Source organism: Schistocerca serialis, chromosome 6 (genome assembly GCF_023864345.2).
Source record: "Schistocerca serialis cubense isolate TAMUIC-IGC-003099 chromosome 6, iqSchSeri2.2, whole genome shotgun sequence".
Classification (NCBI taxonomy): domain Eukaryota; kingdom Metazoa; phylum Arthropoda; class Insecta; order Orthoptera; family Acrididae; genus Schistocerca; species Schistocerca serialis.
The window spans coordinates 169743964-169764198 of NC_064643.1; the positions used below are offsets into that span (position 1 = coordinate 169743964).

Genomic DNA, 20235 nt, shown 5'->3' on the forward strand with positions numbered 1-20235 from the left:
CCGGATTAGACATGTTAATGGTCTAATAACTTTTAGAATTGTACTCCCATGTTAATGACCTAATAACTTTTAGCATTGTACTCAGTAATGGCATAAAAGCCGAAATCTAGGCATTACAGAAGAATAACAGTAATATACAATCAGATGGCAGTGTATTCTTTCATGCCAAATCTGAAATAGCATGCCGACCCCATGGTAAGCAATAAAGCATGAAGTAAGCAATAAGGCGAGGAAGAAGAAGAAAAAGAAGAGCAGCAAATACCCTGTTCATAAATCACAGGAGAAGGATGTATGCTTGGAAAAAGCACAGAGAAAGATTCCAGCTGGATTATTACATCACCATGTTCAGGCAGAGATTCCAAAATCAGATATTGAATTGTAAGGTATACCTAGGAGCAGATGTAGTCCCAGATCACAATTTATTATTTATGAAATAATGGATGAAAGGATTTTTGAAAAATGTCACCATTAAGGCAGTTTTGAAGCTATATCTACAAAAATTCGTATTTGATTTCTCAGTCAGAAATTAAAAAATAAGTGTTTCAGCATTTTTGGGGATTCAACCACTAAGGTGATAAAAGAGTGGGTGAAAGTTTTCTTTGGTAGACTTCTCAGTTTGAAATTTAAAAAAAATGTATTTCACTGTTTCTGGAAATTCAACTCCCTAAGGGAGTAAAATGCTGATGAAAAGTTTTATGGGATTATTTCACTATGAAAGCATTTTCAAAGCTAAATCTATGAAAATTTGTATTTGCCTCCCCTGTTAGAAATAAAAATATGCATTTCATTGTTTTTAGAAATTCAACCACTAAGAGGGTGAGATAGGGGATGAAACTTTTTAAGAAAATATTTCATTATATTAAAAAAAATTTTAAGCTAAATCTATGAAAACTGAGAATTAGTATTTCACTTCTCATTAAAAAAGTGTCATGTAGCACCATGACCTGGTGCAAGGACCGAGTGAGGTGGCGCAGTGGTTAGCACACTGGACTCGCATTCAGGACGACGATGGTTCAATCCTGCGTCTGGCCATCCTGATTTAGGTTTTCCGTGATTTCCCTAAATCGCTCCAGGCAAATGCTGGGATGGTTCATTTGAAAGGGCACGGCCGACTTCCTTCCCCGTCCTTCCCTAATCTGATAACCTCGCTGTTTGGTCTCTTCCCCCAAACAATCCGACCAAACCTGGTGCAAGACTTTCAATTAGACACCACTTCAGTGACTTGTATGTCCTGAAGACCAACAGCACCTGGTTTTCCCCAGATGGTCACCCATCAAAGTACTAGCCATTGTTTGATTTTGGTGTTCTGCTGGGAATCGGTATTACCAACATGGCTAGACCACTGGCTACTTCTCAGTTACATAAAAAGAAATAGATGTTAGGGAATGAAATACTGTGGAAATACCACAACAAGTACACAAAACGCATGATTAACAAAAACTTTGGACCCTAGCTACCAGAATCGATTTTTGGTCAGAAGTACATTTGAAAAAGCCCCTTGCCACAATTAGCTTGAAAAATTTAGAAAGTGTTGCAATTTGTGAACAACATAAAATTCAATTAAAGAAAAAAAAAAAGTCTGTGCAGACCATACAGTGTACACGAGCAAAGCAGTGGGTGCTAAACAAGTTTAATACACTCCTGGAAATTGAAATAAGAACACCGTGAATTCATTGTCCCAGGAAGGGGAAACTTTATTGACACATTCCTGGGGTCAGATACATCACATGATCACACTGACAGAACCACAGGCACATAGACACAGGCAACAGAGCATGCACAATGTCGGCACTAGTACAGTGTATATCCACCTTTCGCAGCAATGCAGGCTGCTATTCTCCCATGGAGACGATCGTAGAGATGCTGGATGTAGTCCTGTGGAACGGCTTGCCATGCCGTTTCCACCTGGCGCCTCAGTTGGACCAGCGTTCGTGCTGGACGTGCAGACCGCGTGAGACGACACTTCATCCAGTCCCAAACATGCTCAATGGGGGACAGATCCGGAGATCTTGCTGGCCAGGGTAGTTGACTTACACCTTCTAGAGCACGTTGGGTGGCACGGGATACATGCAGACGTGCATTGCCCTGTTGGAACAGCAAGTTCCCTTGCCGGTCTAGGAATGGTAGAACGATGGGTTCGATGACGGTTTGGATGTACCGTGCACTATTCAGTGTCCCCTCGACGATCACCAGTGGTGTACGGCCAGTGTAGGAGATCGCTCCCCACACCATGATGCCGGGTGTTGGCCCTGTGTGCCTCGGTCGTATGCAGTCCTGATTGTGGCGCTCACCTGCACGGCGCCAAACACGCATACGACCGTCATTGGCACCAAGGCAGAAGCGACTCTCATCGCTGAAGACGACACGTCTCCATTCGTCCCTCCATTCACGCCTGTCGCGACACCACTGGAGGCGCGCTGCATGATGTTGGGGCGTGAGCGGAAGACGGCCTAACGGTGTGCGGGACCGTAGCCCAGCTTCATGGAGACGGTTGCGAATGGTCCTCGCCGATACCCCAGGAGCAACAGTGTCCCTAATTTGCTGGGAAGTGGCGGTGCGGTCCCCTACGGCACTGCGTAGGATCCTACGGTCTTGGCGTGCATCCGTGCGTCGCTGCGGTCCGGTCCCAGGTCGACGGGCACGTGCACCTTCCGCCGACCACTGGCGACAACATCGATGTACTGTGGAGACCTCACACCCCACGTGTTGAGCAATTCGGCGGTACGTCCACCCGGCCTCCCGCATGCCCACTATAGCCCTCGCTCAAAGTCCGTCAACTGCACAACTGCACATACGGTTCACGTCCACGCTGTCGCGGTATGCTACCAGTGTTAAAGACTGCGATGGAGCTCCGTATGCCACGGCAAACTGGCTGACACTGACGGCGGCGGTGCACAAATGCTGCGCAGCTAGCGCCATTCGACGGCCAACACCGTGGTTCCTGGTGTGTCCGCTGTGCCGTGCGTGTGATTATTGCTTGTACAGCCCTCTCGCAGTGGAGCAAGTATGGTGGGTCTGACACACCGGTGTCAATGTGTTCTTTTTTCCATTTCCAGGAGTGTATAAAGGAATAGTTTTGTATGAGATTTAAACTCTGTTAAAAGTGGTACTGATAAAAATTCTTCAGTCTGGCATTAAAAGGCTAAAACCATGTTCTATGCACAAAAATTAAAAGTTTAAAGAACAAGGCATGGGTAACTTGGAGAATTATTAGGTCTGAACTGAATAAATTCAACACCTAAAGTATTCAAATATTGTTCTGAATTGATGGCACCTCCCTGTGCATTCAGTCAAGTCAAGGTGTATTTTCTAGCAATACTAACACCAATATACAAAAGTGGAGATATGCAACTGACCTCTAATTATAGATGCTTCTTCCAGTATACTCAAAAATGTTTGAGAAGTCGTTTACAACAGAATACTGAGTCACCATACTGATAATAACCCCGTAACAACAACTCAGTTTGATTTCTGTAAATGCTTACTTAGAAGGCAATGCACAATCTCATGAACTTGACTTTAGGAGAACTAAGCAATGAAAACTATGCTGTTGGCATTTTCTGTAATCTTACCAACACCTTTGATGGTATAGGGCATAGAATTCTGCTAGGAAAACTAAAATGGTATGGCTTAGGATCCATTTATAGTGGAGCAGTGCTGAACAACCAGAGCAGCGCAGTGCACCGAGTAGAGAAACGCTGGCAAAACAAACCAGTGCCACTCAATGTGTGTGACCATATTGGCACTGCAAGCCAAGTGATGTGGAGCAGAGTGGCACAGATCAGCACTGAGTGAATCACACATGTTTGTATCTGAGAATAGCAACCAGGGCATTTGAGTGTCTCCAGCAGCATTCAGGAAATACCAGCAGCATACGACTGTTTCTGTGGGCAGCAGAGGCAATACTATTGCTGGTGCTTGTGTTTCTTTTGTTGTACTGATGAGCAAATGGCACCAGTGGATATCTTGTTAGCAGGTGGGTTTACTTATGGTCCTTTATGGGACCAATGAGACAACAATCACCACAGCTGATTCATTTTGGACAAGTTATGTTATGAGATGGCAGCAGAATTAAAGACTACAAGAACAGAATACATTTCCTTAACTTCTTATTTCTTTCATTGTCTTAAAACAAGAGGTAATAATAAGAAACAGCATAGCTGGAAAACACATAAAAATCACGTATTGCTATGTGAGTATAAGTTTGAAAAACTGTCCCTCATTTGCACAGCTTTATTTGAAGCTCTGTTACAGTTTTGCCCTGTCTGATAAGTGACTTGCACAGAGTGCTCTGTTTCAGCCCTGTGTTACTCATTGATGCTTGGGGATCCTTCTACGTCATTGACAGAACATATGTACATTTCACAACATTGTCAGAAAATTGTGGTGAAGTTTCTGTTGGCTTCCAGATTATGTTCCACTTAGCACTCATTATTCCAAAACCACATTAAATTAATCATCATGGCTTGCAAAGGCGTTTCCTGAAATATTCATTCCCTGGATGAAAAGCCAGTCAGCTGTAAGATTTGATAAAGTGCCTTAACAATGGACAAGACTCATCTACAAAGAATGCAAAAGATAATGGAAATGGTGTCATTAGTAGTGGAGACTCTGGCAATATATTAAACTCCCTTCTTGCGTCAAGCAAAATGCAGTAGAACTATCACAATTGTTTCACTTCCCATACCCTTCAAATTGATTATAATGAATTTTCTGTGAGAAACTGCAACTGCTTGAGTAAGACTGAATGAAAGAAGCTACAAAACATTGTACCAGAATTTTCTGGGCATTCTAGACAAATGTGTTTTCTGTCAATATCGACTGCATTTGGAAAGTTCTGTATGTTATATAAATCATTTATAATATTGAGAATGCAGTGACTGAGATAATCCAACCATATTTTGGTAGTTGACTCCTCATTTCTTACAATGGTTGTGAACACTACTGTGAATGTCAGAGCTGAGTCTCAAAAACTCCTGCTTCTAGAAATCTGTAACAATTCTTGTTTCACCAGCTGTTGATGACCCTTAAAAATTATATTATTCCATTGGAAAAATCTGTAATTACTTGTATATCACACAGATAAGGAAGTTGTAACAATACCAGAGGAGGAAAGTTGCTACTCACCATATAGCGGAGATGCTGAGTTGCGATAGGCACAACAAAAAGATTCACACAATTATAGCTTCAATGCACAGAGCTGCAAATCAGTTGTTACAGGAGAATCTCTCTTGCCCCAGAAGCCGGCCAGCAAACACTGATGAAGCCAGTCCCACTTTATCTGTACTGCTGAAGTTCCGTGCATCACAATAAGTATCCATAGCTCTCTCACCCAATGGATGAGAACCATGCCACACCATCTTCTGTGGCCATGCAAAATCAGTGAGAATGTTTTTACCACTTAAACTATATATTTGTGGCTGTTGTGAGAAAAGAGGATCATCACCAATAAACATTTCCTTCCACGAACTGAACAACACATCACCTGTACTGTGAACACCAAAAGAATTATGGATATTTTATTCTCATTTTATGATTTGGCCATACGAGTGGAATAGTGTGTGCTATATAGAATCCATTTTCTCAAGAATGGAGTGAGTCATGGATGCCCTGTCAAGTTTAAAGAATACTTCAATATGTTAGCTACATTTGATATGCAGCAGCATATGATCTAACATGCACCAGATGAAAATTCATTGTGGCCTCTGCTTTTAAAGCTGCCGTACTGTTCCCTTGCTCCACTGTATGCAGACATGAAGTGGAGCTTCAGCAACTGCCCAATGCACAGCTCTGCTCTGTTGTGCTGCTCCACTATAATCTGGAGCTTAAAAGTCTTCTGCTTCCATGGATAGAGTCATATTTTAGAAGTTGAAAGCCAAGTGTCTAATCTTTGTAGTATAGCAGCAGGAGGTTAGCATTGCTCATAATTTTATTATTAATATACTTTAAGAAATAACCATTTGTAGTTGTTTGTGTCTGTTAATGTGAAACTTGACCGATACCATGTTCCTGAAGGTATTATGTTTATATATATCCTGTCTAGAATGAATGAAAACATAGCAGAACAATCTACATCTACATCTACATTTATACTCCGCAAGCCACCCAACGGTGTGTGGCGGAGGGCACTTTACGTGCCACTGTCATTACCTCCCATTCCTGTTCCAGTCGCGTATGGTTCGTGGGAAGAACGACTGTCTGAAAGCCTCCGTGCGTGCTCTAATCTCTCTAATTTTACATTTACATTTACATTTTACAATGATGTTTAATTGTTGAAATAGGCCATTCTGCATCACTGAATGCTGTCTGCAACAAAATCTACTACAGAAGTGATGAATGAATTATGAAGAAAGAGCATTAGTAATATCTCAGTTGTGTTTCCTGGTTTCCACACACATAAACTATAAATTAGCAATGTTAATTAGCTGAATTCTACAATTACTAACAACAATTATGGGATGATAGCTTCTCTCTCTCTCTCTCTCTCTCTCTCTCTCTCTCTCTCTCTCTCTCTCTCATATCTATCACACACACACACACACACACACACACACACACACACACACACACAGAGAGAGAGAGAGAGAGAGAGAGAGAGAGAGAGAGAGAGAGAGAGGGAGGGAGAGAGACCATTACTGTCCAAATAATTTATGCCATGTATAAAAATGTTATTGATTTGTCACAGACAGTGGCAAGAGCCTGTTACTCACCTTTGATAAATATGTAAATGATTTTTTTTCAGTGACCCTCTCTATATATTTGATCTGGGAAATCCTGTTCAAGATGTGGAATGGGCACCATATTCAAGTACAGTTTTTGCTGCTATTACTGATGGAAGAGTTCATGTGTTTGACTTAAATATTGACAAATATAGGCCAATATGTGTCCAGTTTGTTGTCTCGGCAAGAAGGAATAGACTTTCAAAAATCACTTTCAATTACAAAATACCAGCATTACTGGTTGGAGATGAACGGTAAGACAAACTAACAAACTATAACATACTAAACAGGGGCTGTGAGTGAAGTAGTGTATTACTAACTGTTTTGAAAAGAAAATTCACATGTGGGAACTGTCACAAAGAGACAGAATGGCTGGCCAGTACTTACTATCTTACTTTTTGCTTTTACATATATTCATTGTTAATATATCATTATTTGTTAACTAAAAAAACAGAGGAAAGAATTAGAATTAAGATTAAGTAAGTGAATTTCGTTATTTATTAATTATTTATCATATAGCATACTAAGAGTTTTGAATCACAAGAACAGCTACACATGTACAAAGAAAAGTGAATATTGACATCTTTTTTCATTTATTACACAACTTTTCATTGTCAGGAAGTCTCCAAAAGAACTCTTATATGCACATAGTGGACAAGTTGATAAACATGAGCAATTGTCTGTCTTTTTGCACAACAGTTATAAGATGGTGATGAAGATTTGCCAACTTATGGAGAGAATCTGCACATATTCCATGGCCTATTTGGATGTGGTTCGAGATAGTCCAAATTGCCTGAGGCATGTCGAATCCAGATAGTTTCCCCTGGATGCAGGGCAATTTCAGGCATTGTGGAGAACAGTTTTTTTGCCAGCAGGTTTTCCATTCACTGATTGCGTTGAAGTCATTTTCAGTGAGAATTCTGGATCATCTCTTTTGCTGTGCAGGAAATACATAATTCAGTATTGGAATGTTGGGGTATCAACTGTCTTCTAATATTCACTTAGTAGTTACTCATCCATTTGATTTCAGGAGGTAGCATGTAATGCAAGACAAATAATCAATATGTGGTAATAGATCGTATTGACTTGTCAACAATAGCCAAGAAACAGAGGCAGGCAGATAATCTCACAGTTCTCCTTGCTAAACTCAGTTTCTCACAAGACACAGATTCCACAGTTGTTTTCAATACATTCCACCTATAGACCTTTGGATATATTATCAAGCTCTGTCAAATCAGTATTGAAGATATGGGTTAACATTGTTACATAAATCATAGTATTTATAACCAGTCTATACCATGTGAAAATTTAATTTGCTTTCTGCCTCTCATGTGCTGCAGTATTCATTCCATTAATTGTAGTTGACAGGTTTTGGATATATTCTAATTGGATCCACGTGTCCATTTCTCCATCTAGCTTGCAATGAATTTTTAACGTGGTCACAGTACATAGTGCACTGTTGATTTAGCTTCATAACTGTATTCTCCACCGTCCATGGATTGTGAAATTTCTTATGTTTGATAACATCTTAGAAACTTCTTATCATAGGCAGGACTTGAAACAACATATTTCCTCACTGCTCTATGTATCACAGTTTTGTTTAATTCTTTATTCCTTGCTATTCATTCGGTCTCACTTGCAGATACCCCTGTTGTATTATTTTTCATTGTGCCATATCCAATAGTTCAACTCCATATTCAACTATTCCCTAAGTGCATAAATCAGCTAACTCTGTTCTCAGTTTTTTAGTTAATAACTGACAACAGAACATGTATTTTATAAAGAAGAGCTTTGTTCTCTTATGCCTGCCTGCTTTTTACATTTCCTTTACTTCAACTTCCTAAATAGCCAATTTTCTTCTTTTCTGTAAGTGAATTTTTCCCTGTGACTGGTTTTTAGTACATTTTCTTTTTCTTGGGTTTCCTGAAGTTTTTCATTTTATTTTTTCTTATCATATTAATTTTAATTGGCCTGTCCATCCCATTTAATAGTTGTTATTGCAGAATGGTGATTTCATCTTAAAATCTCATTATTGCTATTCTTTCGTCTTGTATTCTGATACTGTTCTGAATTTCTATTTCATTTCCTTCATTATTTATTTGATAAACTAATCAAGCAGTCCACATTATATTGAGTCTGACTATCATATTATGTTCATTTAACTGTGACATTACTGAGGAGATTATGTATTGCAAAGTAATGTGGTTTTATGTATTGTGTATGAAAGTCAAACTGGACTACCAAATTATTGAGCCTCTGCTGTCACTGAGTTTATAGAAAATGTCCAAAAGCTGCTGTTATGAACATATGATTGATTTGAGTCTGACTGTAGTATTATGTTAACATAACTGTGACTTTATTGAGATCATGTACTGCCAACTAATTTTTTTTTTTTTTTTTTTCAATAAATTGTATGTGAAAATTATACTGGACTACTAAATTGATGAGCTTTTACTGTCACTGAGTTTATAGGAAACATTCAAAAGTTGCTATCATGAACATGTGATTATGTTCATTTAACTGGAAATAAATCCATAATTCCCCATATAATTATACAACGACAAAATGACTGGCCTTTACTTTGCTGTGGCTGTAGTGCAAGCATGTTTCCCTAAATTGGATCAAAAATCCCATACCATTTCAGAAATCAGCCAATTGTAGGTAATAAAAAAAGAAAACAAAACACTGAAAAACATAGACAAAAAAATAGAGAAAGTAAGAAACAAAATCAATCAGAGGGAATGTACAATCATCTAGAAGACAGTAAGAAACTAACTTGACTGGATAACCCCAGCATACTCCTTGCCCTATGACATACATTCAGGATTGCACACCTCTCCTGATCCATACACAGCTGACAGAATTGTCCTTTGAGTAAGTAATATTCCTAACAATGTGAATGGTCTCTCTGAGCTATTGTGGAAATTTTCATGCAAAGACAAGAAACACTGAGTCTGGAAGAAGTTTACTGTGACATGGCAAGATCTCATGAGAGAATACTTTTCCCTAGTGCCCAGCTGTTTCTGATGGATCACATTCATCTAGACTATCTACAAAGCATCAGAGAACTGCAGAAAAAAAGTAACACAAATTAATGTTCCGCTGGGATGAAAGACATCATGAAAATAGCTGAAGATTTATGGGTAGATATACTGTGCATACAGGAATTATAGACAAAGTACCTCAAAATATTATGGTTCCCATCCACATCTCACGCGGTATTCACAAGCAAGGCCCCAATGACAAACACAGTTGTGCTACACAAGGACAATGTTATGACAAAAATCGTGCAACTGACGTTCCTAATTTAAATTAGAGGTATGTGATGCTGTAAATATGATTCCCAATTACCAAATCGTGAATACGTCCGAACTAAAAATTTCTCACCATAATGTGCAATCCCTCCGTAATAAGATCGATGAAATTAACGTACTGTTAACACATGAACTTAATGATACCTCAGTGTTGTGCAGTTCTGAGCACTGGCTTAACCCAGAATTAATCCAGAATATGAAAATAAACAAATTTGTTTTGGCTGCTTACTACTGCAGGAAAAACAGCAAGCAGGGTGGGTTAGCAATTTACACAAAGGATAATGTAGATTTTATTACACTACCTGACTTAACTAGGGCAAATGTCGAAAAGGATTATGAAACTGCAGCTATAAAAATTACTCAGTTCAACCTGGTTATTGCTACAGTTTACTGATCACCATCTGGGAATTTTGAACTTTTCTTAAACAAAATGGAGTCATTGTTAAATAAAGCAAATAAAATGGATTTTGAATTGATAATCTGTGGTGACTTCAATAATGATTTCCTCATGAATTGTGGCAATAGGGAGACCATTTTGAACCTTGCAACTTCGTACAATTTAAAGGCTGAAGTAAAAGCAGCTACCCGAGTAACAGAAACTTGCACACAGCTCTTGATCAGTTTCTATAGTCAAGAAGAGTTTACACAACACCTCACTAAAAATTTTCGATGCAGGTTTTAGTGACCATCTTGCTCAAATATGAAGCATAAAAGTACAAGGCAGTATTATTAACAACATGTCTTTCAGAACAGCATATCAAAGTTATAATCAGCATAATGTAAACTACTTCAACAACTTATTACAAAAAGAAAAATGGCCAGGAGTGCACAAAATGAATGATATAAATGAAAAATTCAACACTTTCATTGATACATTAACCCATTTCTTTGAACTTGCATTCCCACTGAAAACATTAACCATACGGGGAAACTCTAGAACAAACAGCTGGATCACAAAGGGCATAAGGGTTTCATGCTAGAAGAAAAGACTACTTCATGAAATATGTAACTCAAAAAATTCCTCACCTGTAGTGTGCACATACTATAAAAAATACTCCAGAATATTAAGAAAAGTAATAAAAGCAGCAAAAATAATGCATAATGATGAAATCATTTATAATTCAGCTAATAAATCAAAGGCTATGTGGAGTGTTATAAAAAAAGAATGTGGAGAATATAGACAATCTTGCAAAAATATAACACTATCACATAAAAATAAAAAAGTAACAAACCCCTTAGAAGTAGCCAACACATTTAACAACTTTTTCACAGGTGTTGCTGATAATATGTTACAATCAAACTTTAAGAGCACCCAGGCAAATGAATATAAAATAAGTGCATGTAGAGGATCAATGTACATCAGTTGTGTTTCACAAGATGAAGTAGCTAAAGCAATAAAAGGACTAAAAAATTCCAAATCAGCAGATATTGATGGTATGCCTGCAACAATGTTAAAGAAGAGCGCATCAAACCTAATTGAAGTATTCACACAATTACGTGACTGCTTACTTCAGGCAGGCAGGATGTGTTGAAAACATCCCTGTATAATAAAAATGGGATAAAGACAATGTGAATAACTACAGACCCATCACAATTTCCTCCTGCATCTCTAAAGTACTGGAAAAAGTTATGTGTGAGAAACTTATGAAATTTATAAATAAAAACAGCATTCTTTGTAATGAACATGGATTCAAAAATAAGAGGTCAACGACAACTGCTGTCTATGAGTGCATCAATTCCATCCTAAACCTGATGGACAAAAGATGGACAAAAAACAGGAAACAATAGGAGTATTTATTGACTTGTCAAAAGCTTTTGACATCGTGGACCATAAAATTCTGCTATCAAAGCTTGAAAGTTACAGTATTAGAGGTCTGCCCAACAAGTGGATCAGTTCCTCCCTGACTAATTGTATGCAGCCAGTGTGCATCAAGCACACAAATATTGAACTAAAAACTGTATCTAATCACTTATCTGACTATAAACAAATTAAATGTGGTGTAGCCCAAGGATCAGTAATGGGACCCCTTCTGTTTCTTCTGTACATAAATGATCTAAGCTTAAATGTTGATTCACACAAAACAATCATATTTGCAGATGACACCACGATTCTACTAAAAGGAGATGACGATGAACAGTTACAGCAGACAGTAAACACGGTCACGAAAAAACTTAACAGCTGGGCACAGAGTAGTCAGCTTGTAATAAACAGTAAGAAAACCATTGCTTTAAAATTCCACAATGTTCCTAACAAGGACATGTTTTCCCATCAGTCTCTATCAATGACGAACCAGTTGGTGACAATACTGAAACCAAATTCTTAGGACTTTGGCTGCAGAGTAACATCAGATGGAATAAGCATATTGAATATCTCAATGCAGAACTGAGCAAAACATGTTACCTTCTTTGTTCATTAAAATCATGCTGTAGTGATAAAACAGTATTGAATGCATATCATGCATACTTTCATTTTCGTCTTAGATATGGGGTCACCTTCTGGGGAAACTCAACAGCTAATAGCACTTTTAAACTACAAAAAAGGGCCATTAGAATCTTGTTCGGGTGCAAGCCTAGAGACTCTTGTTAACCCCTGTTCAAGAAATCTGGTATTCCTCCATTACCATGTGTATACATTATGGAAACCCTTTTGTTCTTTAAATTAAATGTAATAGGCAAGGACTGGGGACTGCAAAAAAACTGTGATATACATGATCACTTTACCAGACAAAACAGAAACTTACATATGACTCAAATCAGCACAGCACTGTGCCAAAAAGGTGCTTTTCACATGGGAGTTAAGCTTCATAACAAACTTCCTGAGAACATAAAAGCTACCACTGAGGTCAATACATTTGGAAATTCTCTAAAGTCATATTTACAGCATCACTGCTTTTATTCCATTGAAGAATATTTAAATTTATGAAATATGAAATATGTTATATAAACACTTATGTGTAAAGTGTATTATTGTAACCTTAAATATGTATCCCTTGAAACGACTTTCAGCCTGTATATTTATAACTTGACTTGTCCAATGTCTTATGCATAAGCTGCTATGTAGACAACAGGACCAATGAAAAATACAATACAATACAATACAATACAACAGTTCAATGAGCATGTAGTAACTCTAAAGGCCCGTCCACACGCAACGATCTGTCTGCGCAAATGTCTGCGCACATCACATCTGCGCAGACAGATCGTTGCGTGTGAACAGAAGATTTGCACCAACCTGAGGTGTGTGCAAACCTGGAAGTTGGAGTTGGAGGTTTGAGCGAAACCTCTCAAATCTGTCGGTTCAAACCACATCTGCGCAGACAAGTTGGAGCGTGTGGACAGGAGATCGTCGCAAATCTGGCGCGAAACAGCTGTTTGCTCAGTCTAGTGTTTGTATTTGTGTGCACAGGGCATTAAAATGGCTGATACTCGTCAGTGTTCTCGAGAGTTTGTAAGTGAATTCACTGAAATATACAGAAACCACCCATGTTTGTGGAAGATTAAAAGTAAAGAATATAGTGACCGAGACAAAAAGACAGCAGCATACAATGCTCTAATTGAAAAATTGCGGGCAGTTGGCGCCTCGGCAAACAGAGAAACGGTAATAAAAAAATAATTTCGTTGCGAACTGGCGAAATTATTTGCGGATGGATGTCGAAACTTATAATTATCTCTTAAAGCATGTAACCCCACATATTATGAGAAAAATACTTGTATGAGAAGGGAAATTTCTCCTCATGAACGCCTGGCACTAACATTAAGATTCCTAGCAACAGGAAGGAGCTACAATGATTTGGAATTTTCATCTGCAATATCGAAACATGCATTGAGTGAAATAATACCCAACACATGTGAAGCTATTTACGCTTTCCTGAAAGATGAGTTCATGAAGGCAAGTCAAGTAAATTAGTCTGTCAGCGAACTGTTTACCGAAAAGAGTTATCCAAAGTTCAGAAATCTAGAAGATCTGGTGTAGGAGTAGATCAAGTATACCAGCCAACGTTATGGTATTTTGATCTACTTGGCTTTCTTAGTGATCAAGAAACGCCAAGACCAAGCAGGATTACAATTGAAGATGAAATTGGAGTGCCAATGTGCGAGGAAATGGAACACGAGGTTATGTAAAACAAAACAGGTTCGCCCTGCAACTCTCGCAGTAAATTTACGTGACAAAACTGCTTTCGCTTTAGCAGCCACTGTCTGCACCATTTTGACCGCTTTCTCTGTTTCCTGCGGTTGGTCTGAATGTTTTTTGCAACACAAGTTGCGAACACAGACCACAACAGAACTTCCTCCATTTCTATTTTTCAAAATAACTGAATTAAATTTTGACGTTTTCGGGGAGCGTAGTCGCTTGCCACTGATATTTCTTTTCTACACCGACAGATGGCGGGCGAGTAGTAGATTGGGGTTTGTGTCGTGTGAACACACCACATTTGCAGCGATCTTTTGCATGTACAGACATCTGCGCCGATGTCTGCGCAGACAGATCGTTGCGTGTGGACCGGGCTTAAAGGTCACAATGGCATCAGGAAAATCTTTGCTAACAAACCTATATTTTCAGTGTGGGCATAAGTTCCTTCCTACTTGGAGGGATTATTGGTTGCTGCTATGTGGGATGAAACTGAAAGCACCTTATTATGCTAAATGATAATCGCAAATCTGTGGTCTAGCATAGCCATGCAATGGATGAGAGAAGTGTGGAACCGGTAAATGCAATAGCTGAATTGGATCCACAAGTGCTGAACAATCCAGATCAGATGTCAACATACCAAACCAGAGTAGGAACAGAAATAAACAAATATGTAATTGTGACAAATTGTCATGTTGTCAACAATGTGTCTTCATGGGCTGTTACAGATAATATGACAAGCGATCACAACTCAAAACTCTTCCTCCTGAAAACCAAAAGTTAAGAAGTGAGTGAATCCTGTTCACAGACGCTGATTTAAGACATCATAAAAATAAACTGGACCCCATACAATAGCAAACTGAAATAAACCGTTACTTGTAACCCATTACCTAAAGGTTTAATTCAAATAACAAAGCGTTTGATTTATGGAAAGCAACTAAAGTCACTCAAGAAAAATCTGTGCTCATTAAAGTTTACATTTCAAGATATGAGATTCTACAAAACAAGTAGCACACAACATTAAGACAAAAGCTTCATGCAGCATGTAGAATGTGTCTGTATGCTCGTGGTATGCTGGAATGATCCGGACCCGTGCATACCTACAGAGATTTGAAAAATGTATATAAATAAAAAATACTGCGGATTAGATTTGAACACTCAGAATATGTATAGATGAATCAGCAAATAAATAGAAATGCTCAGAGAGTACTGGGTAAGAATCTGAGGGAAAAGATCAGGTCATCTACCAAACTCACAGTTACGAGAAGAAAGCATGGAACCATGACAGCAGGTTGGGTGGATTTGATAAAATACCTGATGGGCTCTTTACTATCAGGAGACAATAAGGAGAAAGATAACTGTTTACAGGGACAATTAAAAAGAGAGCCAAATGGGCCATACTGAAACAGTGGAATAGTTTTTCCATTTTAATAAGAGGAAGTTTGCCGATGCAACTAAAGAAAACAAAAGTTCCTGGTTCTGATGGCTTTCAATAAGAACTGCTTAAAGACCAAATAATAACAATATAATGAAACCCACAAACACATGACCGCAGTCTCTGGCAGCTGAAGCCAGACTGCAAGCAGCAGTGCATTATGGGAAAAGCAACCAGGTGGGGGTAAGGAGGAGGCAGTGGGAGGAAGGCAGAGGGATAGCAGGGTAGGGATTGGGAATGGTAAAGTGTTGCTGGGAATGTGCAGAGACAAGATGGAGAGAGGGTACACCAGGTAGGTGCAGACAGATTATACAGATGGCGGTGTGGGATGGTGTTGGTGCATTGGTGGAATGAGGGCTGTGTAGTGTTAGAATGGGACAGGGAAGGGTGGGATGGTGTTGGTGCATTGGTGGAATGAGGGCTGTGTATTGTTAGAATGGGACAGGGAAGGGGCTATATGGGTGAGGACAATGACTAATGAAGGTTGAGGCCAGGAGGGTTACAGGAACCTAGGATATACTGTAGAGAGAGTTTCCACCTGTGCAGTTCAGAAAAGCTAGTGTTGCTGGGAAGGATCCAGATGCACAAGATGTGAAGCAGTTATTGAAATGAAGGACGTTGTGTTAGTTGGTGTGCTCATCAACAGGGTGATCCAGTTGATTGTTGGCCACAGTTTGTCGGATGCTATTCATGGGGATAGACAGCTTGTTGGTAGTCATGCCTACATAGAATGCAGCACACTGGTTGCAGCTTAGCTTGTAGGTCACATGACTGCTTTCACAGGTATCCCTGCCTTTGCTGGGATAGGTGATGTTTGTGACCGGACTGGAGTAGGTGGCAGTGGGAGGATGTGTGGGACAGGTCTTGCATTTAGGTCTATTACAGGGGTATGAGCCATGAGGTAAGGAGTTGGGAGCAGGTGTCATGTAGGGATGAATGAGGCTACTGTGAAGGTTTGGTGGGTGGTGGAATACCACTGTGGTGAGGGTGGGAAAGATAGTGGATATGATATTTCTCATTTCAGAAGCTGACAAGACACTGTAGTTCAGTTGCTCCAGTCCGGGGTGGTGCTGAGTCACAAGGTGAACACTCCTCTGTTGCCACACAGTGGGATGTAGGGAGGTGTTGGTGATTGTAAAGATAAGACACGGTCATCTGTTTTTGTACAAGATTGGGAGGGTAATTACGATCTATAAAGGCCTCGGTGAAACCCTTGATATATTTCAAGAGGGACAGCTTGTCACTACAGATGTGATGGCCATGGTGGCTAGGCTGCGTGGAAGGAACTTCTTGGTGTGGAATGGGTGGCAGCTGTCAAAGTGGAGGTATTGCTGGTGGTTGGTAAGTTTGATATGAGCAGAGGTACTGATATAGCTGCCTTTGAAGTTGAGGTCAACATCAAGGAAAGCGGCTTGATGGGTTGAGTAGGACCAGGTGAAGTGAATGAGAGAGAAGGTGTAGAGGCACTGGAGGAATGTCGATAGGGTGTCTTCACCATCGATCCAGATCACAAAGATATCATCAATGAATCTCAACCAGATGAGAGGTTTGTGATTAGGAAGGAATCTCTAGATGGCCCATGAATAGGTTGGCATAGGATGGTGCCATGCGGGTGCCCACAGCTGTTTCCACGATTTGTTTGTAGGTAATGTTTTCAAAGGAGAAGTAATTGTGGTTGAGGATATAGTTAGTCATGATAACTGGGAAGGAGGTGGTTGGTTTGGAATCTGTTCCGCATTGGGAAAGGTAGTGTTCAATAGCGATAAGGCCATAAGAATTATAGATATTAGTGTAAAGTGAGGTGCAGTAGTAGTGATGAGCAGGACACCATGTGGTAAAGGAACAGGAACTGTGGAGAGTTGATGGAGGAAATGATTGGTATCTTTTGCATAGGAGGGTATGTTGCAAGTAATAGGCTGAAGGTGTAGGTCTATGAGAGCAGAGATTCTCTCAGTGGGGGCACAGTAAGTGGCCACAATGGGGAATGTTGGGTGGTTGGGTTTATGGGCTTTAGGAACCATGTAGAAGGTAGGAATGTAGGGAGTAGTAGGGGTGGGGAGGAAGGTTGACTCCTAGAAGAGGCTTCAGATAGGCCTAACAATTTGAGGAGAGACTGGAAATCTTGTTGGATTTCTAGATGGAGTCTCTATGGCAGAGTTTGTAGGTGGATGAATCTGACAGCTGATGGAGTCCTTCTGCCAGGTAATCCTTGAGGTTCAAAACAACAGCATTGTGCCTTTGTCAGCAGTTAGGATTATAAGGTTGGGATCAATTTTTTGGTTGTAAATTGTGGATATTTTTGCAGATGTAAGGTTAGTTTGCATGTTGAGGAGTTTGAGGAATGATGGTGAGGCACTGTTTGAGATTAAGAAATTCTGGAAAGTTAACAGGGAGTTATTTTGGGGCTTTAGGGTGGATCACGATTGGAAGGTGGAGTGAACTGAGTTAGGCAGGGCTACCTGTGAAACCAGTCATGTGATTTACAAGCTAAGCTGTAACCACTGTGCTACTTTCTTCATGACCATGAACAGCCACTGACAAACTGTGGCCATCAAACTACTGGACCAAACTGTTGCTGAGCATGCCACACAACATGACGTCCTCGATTTTGATGACTGCTTCACAGCCTGTGCCATCTGGATCCTTCCCATCAACACCAGCTTTTCTGAACTGCACATGTAGGAACTGTACCTGCAATATATCCTACGTTCCTGTAATCCTCCTGGCTTCAACCTTCTTTAGTCATTGTCTTTACCCATCTAGTCCCTTCACTGTTACCATTCCAGCCCTCATTCTACCAATGCACCTGTCTTTATACTTCTCTACTTTTCCGCTATCCCCCACTTCCCTCTGCCATCTGTCTAACTTCCCGACTGCACCTAGCTGCCCTACTCTCTCCACCTCATTTCTGCACACTCCCAGTAGTGCTTTACCATCCTCTACCCCTACCAGGCTATACCTGACCTCCCCACCCCAGCCTTCTCCTTAGGTTGCTGTCACATTGGCGCCAATATCAATAGATTCTGCTGATGACTGACATCAGTCAGAGATGGCCGATCTTTTCAATCAGTACGCCATTACATGAGTGGTCACACTGTAGCTGATCCTATCCCCCGAACTTACAGATTTCAGATGACAATCACTGAAATTAAAATCAGTTTGTTTTCTTTGGTCAAATCGACCAGCATTGTTGCACACAAAGTATGGAGCATGAGAAACTGGTAAGTTTAGTCTAAGAAAAAGTGAGTTTGTGGCACCCTGAGGATGAAAATATCATTATCAGGATATAGTTCAGAATCTATGGACAGAAATTGTAGGTTTATTCAAAAGCTTAAATAAGAAAAATCTTTATTGGAAAATTTAGACATAGATTATAACTTCAAAAATTAATTTGTTCAAGTGAAAAGGGTGTCATATCTTATACGCTTTTAGCTGCTGTACTGTAGGTTGTCATTAGTTGTCTATATATTACTGGCATGATACTTTTAATGTGAAGTGTATAATAGGTCATATTATTATTATTCTTTCTTCATCTTTTCCTTTTATGTATATATAAAACCAATGGTAAGTAACATGTTATTTTGTGCCAGAGATAATGTTTTGATACAAAAAAGACAAAGAGATATGCTCTCCAACTAATTAATTTCTGTATCTTCAGTTGTTTGTTTATACAAGTGGTAGCAGGCGGATGTATGACTCACTCCGCCGTGCCAGTATTGTTTAAAAATGTGCATTCCAACTGTGTATTAAAAGGTGTTACAAAAGTTATTAGGAGGACAAGTTTATTTGCATGTATAATTACATCAATAACACCTGTCTGTTCATCATTTCACCCAAGGCGAGAATTCTGCATCGTGAGGTTCAAAGCAGACAAGAGGAATTTGGGCGCACAGCAGAGGTGCGGTCCTGTATCAGCATTGTCATAAGCAGCACTACGCACAGTGGAATTAATGTGAAGAAGTACATAACTTTTAAATGATGAATATTGATTTTAAATGTATTGACATTGAAGGTCTGTTGATATTAGTACCAGTTAAAGGTCACCCAGGATATGTGTACCTTGCAATTTCTTTTAGTTATTCTTTCCAATTAACTTTTTTAATTATTCAAGCAGCAATTATTAATTAGTTTCCATTATTTTGTCCACCACCCCTATATATGTTGCTATTCAATGGCATCAATTTAAAGGACGGCATCAAGTGGAACACGAACAGACCTTTCAATGGTTGAGATAATTTTTTTTTTTTGAGAGACATGATTCATTTTATTGTCACAAGAAACTGATGAGATTTTTGCTGTATTTGTTACCTGCCCGTGAGATTGGAAATAAGAAAATCATTGAAGGAGCAAATTAAAATTAAATTCTGCCTACAAACAAGACACACCAGGATTGCTGATTTCAGCAGTAAAGGTTGGAGGTAGCTATGTTGTAAAGCGTATATGGCCGCACTTGGTGCCATCTCTCTGGCAGTAGATAGTCTCTTTTCCTCCCAATTAATATCCTTTACAGAAATGTACATTTGTATAAAATTTGTATAAAGTCATCATTAAAATGCAAGGTAAGTCATTGAATTCTGTAAGACTGTGTCAGGTAATAGTCAGGTTTATTAGTGAATACACAGCTAAATCCCCCCACAT

At 39.5% G+C, this 20235-nt stretch overlaps 1 protein-coding gene across 1 annotated transcript in view; it reads left to right on the forward strand.

The window, feature by feature from the left end:
- Positions 1-20235, forward strand: part of LOC126484717 (dynein intermediate chain 2, ciliary-like) — a 312565-nt gene that overhangs the window by 258681 nt on the left and 33649 nt on the right. The window contains exon 10 of the mRNA XM_050108313.1: positions 6743-6973. Within this exon, the coding sequence (XP_049964270.1) occupies positions 6743-6973 (231 nt within the window). The remainder of the gene's footprint in view (positions 1-6742; positions 6974-20235) is intronic.